The sequence below is a fragment of the Ailuropoda melanoleuca genome, chromosome 10 (assembly GCF_002007445.2).
Source record: "Ailuropoda melanoleuca isolate Jingjing chromosome 10, ASM200744v2, whole genome shotgun sequence".
Classification (NCBI taxonomy): domain Eukaryota; kingdom Metazoa; phylum Chordata; class Mammalia; order Carnivora; family Ursidae; genus Ailuropoda; species Ailuropoda melanoleuca.
In genome coordinates, this window is record NC_048227.1 from 59,391,479 (window position 1) to 59,396,575 (window position 5,097).

At 35.3% G+C, this 5,097-nt stretch overlaps 1 protein-coding gene across 1 annotated transcript in view; it reads right to left on the minus strand.

The window, feature by feature from the left end:
* AK9 (adenylate kinase 9) overlaps positions 1–5,097 on the minus strand; it is a gene marked incomplete at its 5' end in the record, with an annotated part of 162,390 nt that overhangs the window by 143,379 nt on the left and 13,914 nt on the right. The window contains 2 exons of the mRNA XM_034670770.1: positions 461–575; positions 1,427–1,583. Coding sequence (XP_034526661.1) covers positions 461–575; positions 1,427–1,583 — 272 coding nt within the window. The remainder of the gene's footprint in view (positions 1–460; positions 576–1,426; positions 1,584–5,097) is intronic.

Genomic DNA, 5,097 nt, shown 5'->3' on the forward strand with positions numbered 1-5,097 from the left:
GGAGGAGGGGGGCTCTCACAACCCTGAGATCATGACCTGAGCGGAAACCAATAGTTGGAAGCTTAACCGACTGAGCCACCCAGGCGCCCCTTTCATTTACTTTTTATCATATTATTTCTTCAAATTGTGAATACTGGTCAGCAAAATTATTTAAGTCACAGATAAATACGGTAAAAAAAAAAAATCTTACCTGTGCTCATTTTTTTACAGTGTCTTTTGAGAGTAGACGTTTGTTCTAGAGTAAGTTTGATTTCAGGCCATGAAAACATCCACAACTCAGTATTTTAGACACTGAAAATATTGGTAAACCTGCTGTTTTTCTTAGAATTAATTAGAATTAGAACTATTAGTAGACCACAGTTTTGATATTAAAGACATTTCATAAATGTAACTTGTAAGTAGATATTTAATAGCTACAAAAGATTCATTAACTTGTTTTATGATGCCAGGCATATTTTACCTTGCTGCTTCTTCCTCTCTTTTTTTCTTTTGTAGTTCATCTAATAATCTTCCTAAAATCTTAGAGTCAACTTCAGTCTTATTCTCTAAATACAGTCTATTAAGTAAATATTTTCCTGAAATACAGATAAAGAGAATAATATTAATTTTGAAGCTCTATAAAATACAGTGAGAAACATTTTAGAAATTAACAACAAAATATTATTCCTGCCTATATCCAAATATATTTCTTTTAAGCATTTATCTAAATATAGCCCAGGTTCTTTAAAATATCGAGACTGTCCGAAATCCTTTCTAAGAGGTATATATTGGCGTGGTAAAAATAACTAAAGCATGAAAAGAGGTGGTGTATCATATTTTCCCCCTGGAAACTCTCTTTCCAAATATATTTCCTTAAAAGGCAAGATGACAGAATATTCTTGGCTCCTATGTCAAAGTTTATTTGACCATATATGTATGTAACTTTGTTCCATTGGCCTAGGTGTCTGTTTTTATGCCAGTACCATACTGTTTTGATTATTATATCTCTGTTTTTATGCCAGTACCATACTGTTTTGATTATTATATCTTTTTTCAAAGTGGCAGAATAATTAAAATTTAGTTCTGCTATCTTTATGTATTTAATATTCCCCATTGGAGGTGAATAAGGACTAATATACAGTCTTTACTCTCAGCCTTATATATTTTTCATTTAGAAGTTAGAGTGCTGAGAATGGGGTGTTAAATTCTCAGCTCCAAAGAATAATTGTAAGGGCCTGATGGAACATCCAGTGATCTAGCACACCACTCCTGGCCATCTAGTTGGTGAGTGGATGCCTCATTCCGTTACCTCCAGGTTGTGAAGGGGTTGCTGGGGAGATATTTGTACCTAGGGAGAGTGAAGAGTTTTCCATTTTGTATTTTAACTAAACATATTATCAGCAACAAAATCTTCACTTTCAGAATTACATGATAAATATTTACTAACCATTGTTTTCTGTATCTGATAAAGAGATGACTAAATCAGGTATAATTCCTTTCTCAATTAAGACTATCCACAGTTCTTTTATAGCAGGGCAGTTGTCCAGTATCCACCCTCCATACTTCGGGGCACCAGAAAACCTATTCGTGTTTTCTTCAACTACCTGTAAAAAATGACACACTGATATTACGATCATAGCCAGAGAAGTCAAGGATACTACTTTGATATATCGTTTTTGCGGGCCCTAACCAATTATCTTTTGAATTCCTCTGACTCGAAAGAAAAAAGAGTCACTTAATTTTAAAAGAGACACTTAATTTTAAAGCAATAAAGCTATCTGTTTAAAATTAAGAATGGGAAGCAAAAGCCTTTATTAAATAAATATAACAGTACATTTTTGCTATCTGTTATTCTGTATTATAGAATTCAGATTCTGATTTAGGAGGTCTTGGGCCCAGGAGTGTGCATTTTGAACATGCTCCTAGGTGACAGTGGTCCGTGGACCACTCTTTGAGTAGCAAGGGCCCAGTCCAGCTTGTCTGTTTTAGTGACAACACTCTTCACTTCCCTTTTGCTTTTCATCCCTCAGTGTGACAGCTGAGAAGGTACTGACATGGTTACCAAAAGCAGTAGGAAGCATATTGCATGGAGCACTGGGTGTTATACGCAAACAAGGAACCATGGAACACTACATCAAAAACTAAGGATGTACCGTAGGGTGACTAACATAACATAATAACAAATATAAAAAAAAAAGCAGTAGGAAGGAATCGGGTCAAAACAAACCTTGCAGGTGCTTAGGGAGTTCTGCTAAACTCTGCCCCCAATCCCTCTTGGGCAGTGCAGTAGCTACAGCTTCAAGGCAAGTATGGAAATTAGTAATGTGGACTTGTGAATACACCAACTCTGAGCGGTTCAAGTTTGTGTGTTATCAGGTAATCACAGGATATCTGAAGTCAAAGGGGAAAAGATATCACGAGGATGGGTATAACTCACTGGCCTCTGCAGAATTTAAAATTACCTACTTTATGAATTTCCATCTGAATGAGGACTCTTTTTTTAAACATTCTTTTTAACTCTTAACTTTTATTTTAATTCAATTAGTTAACATATAGTGTATCATTAGTTTCAGATTGAAGAGGCTTTTAAAAAAAAAGAATTTTAAGCACTTTGAAATGCTTAACAGAATTAAGGAAAAAAAGAGAAAGCTATAAAAAAGAAATATAAATAAAATAAGTCAGACAGAGAAAGACAAATACTGTATAATGTCATTTATATGTAGAATCTAAAAAAATTGAACTCATAGAAACAGAGAACAGATTGGTGGTTGCCAGAGGCAGGGATGGGGGTGGGGAGAATGGGTGAAAGTGGTCAAAAGGTCCAAATGTATAGTCTTAAGATAAATAGGTCCCAGGGATGTGATATTCAGCCTGGTTTGACTACAGTTAACAATACTATATTGTATAGTGGCTAAGAGAGTAGATCTTAGAAATTCTGATCACACATACACAAAACTAAGTATGTGAAGTGATGTGTGTTAACTAAAATTATTGTGGTAAACATTTCACAATATATGCATATATCATATCATTGTTATACACCTTATATTAATACAATGTTATATGTCAAATACAACTCAATAAAACTGAAAGAAATACAAATGGTTAATGAAAATTTTACTGTCCAGTTTCAATCAACGTTATAAAAATGAAAACACTAACTCAATAAAACTGAAAGAAATATAAATGGCTAATGAAAATTTTACTGTCCAGTTTCAATCAAAAATATAAAAATGAAAACACTAAGATATAATTTATAATTTCTCCATCTCATTCAAATTTTTTTTTGAAGAAAATTAATGCCATCATAGTATTTTACCAAATGAATAGATCTTAATTTGCTTAATCATTCTCTCACTGGTAAACATTTACATAATTTATAATTTTAATATAATACTGTGATGAACATCTGTACATACAAATCTATGCCCAAATGTTATATATTTCTTTAGGTTAGATTCCTAGGAGATGTGTTTTTAGGTTAAAAGGCATAAAGGAATGAATATTTTAAAGGTCTTTCACACACATTGCCACCTTGCTTCCAAAACATCTAAATCAATTTTCACTTCTCTTATGTGACTATCCCATTATAGCCTCACTGGTATGGATTATTATACATTTTTAAAAATATTTGGCAATTTGACAGGTAAGAATTTATATCCTAGTGTTTTAAGTTTCATATTTTTCTTGAAATTTGAACATTAAAATTTTCGACTAACCATTTGCATTTCTTCTTTGATGAAACAATCTGTTTGTATCTTTTGCCTGCTTTTATTTTAGGGTATTTCATTTTCCTTGATTTGTAAGAAATCTTTATATTAAGGAATTAATGTCACATTTATTATAAATACTTTTTGACCTGAAATTATGATTTTCATGGTTTTTTTGTTCCTAGAAAGAATCATTAAGTAGCCTCTTCATTGAGCTTTTGCTTTTCGGGTTTTTCCACTGTGTTTGTGCAGGTCCAAATGCGGAAGTTGTCTTTCTAACTTTATCTCAAGTGACTCTGACGGAAGGGGGTTAGTGAGTATTTTGGGCACAGCCACTGCCTCAGGGAAAGAGGTCTCTGACTCCAGGTGGGGGGCAGGTGCACAAGGCACTGAGGCCTGGACATTTCAATGCTGAGAGAGGGAAAGTTTCGGGAGGTGAGGACTTGGGTGCCTGAGGATACAGAGGTTTTGGACATATCAGCAAAACAGCTTCGGCGTAGGAATCTGTTGAGGAAGATTCCCCAGTTGAGATCATTGAGGAGAGAAGGGGGAATCTTCCTTAGGATTTTATATCTGAAAGAATTCCAGAGTGTATGGCCCAGCAGAGGGGAGGTAGGATTCTGAGCCTTGCGGGGCAAGTGGTAGAGAGGGGACCCCAGGGAAGCCTTTGTGCATAGTCTGTGTCTGGCCTGGCTGTCACCAGAGCCATGGATGAGGGCTCTCAGATGTCTGACCAGCTGAAAATAAAGTGGCATTATCTTTGGACATCCTCAGGGGAGGGGTGAGTAGGAGAAAGTATTTAGAAAAATGGTATAACATTTTCATGCACTATTCATGCTTCTTATCCTTTTGTGATTTTAACTTAATAAAATTTTTCCCTGGCATTTAAACATGCTAATATTTCTGGATTCCCTTGTTCTATGCTATTTCATGTTTACTTTTAATTTTATCACCTGTGAATAATATATATATATGTATGTGTGTGTGTGTGTATATATATATATACACACACATGTTTATCACTTGTATATACAAATATTCATCACTATGAAAAAAGATACCTACAGGGAGTGCAATTGGGAGAATCAGAGGAAGTACATGCACAGAGAGACATGGGGGGAGAGCAGAAAAACATAATGACCATGTGAAGAACACAGATACCAGGGGAGACATGGAGATGTTTTAGAGAAAAAAACCATGTGGGGGCACCTGGGTGGCTCAGTTGGTTGAGCGTCTGCCTTCGGCTCAGGTCATGATCCCAGGGTCCTGGGATAGAGCCCCACATCAGGCTCCCTGCTCAACGGGGAGTCTGCTTCTCCCCATTCCTTTGCCTCTCTCCCCAGCTTGTACTCTCTCTTTCAAATAAAGAAATAAAATCTTTAAAAAACAAACAAACAAACAAACAAAC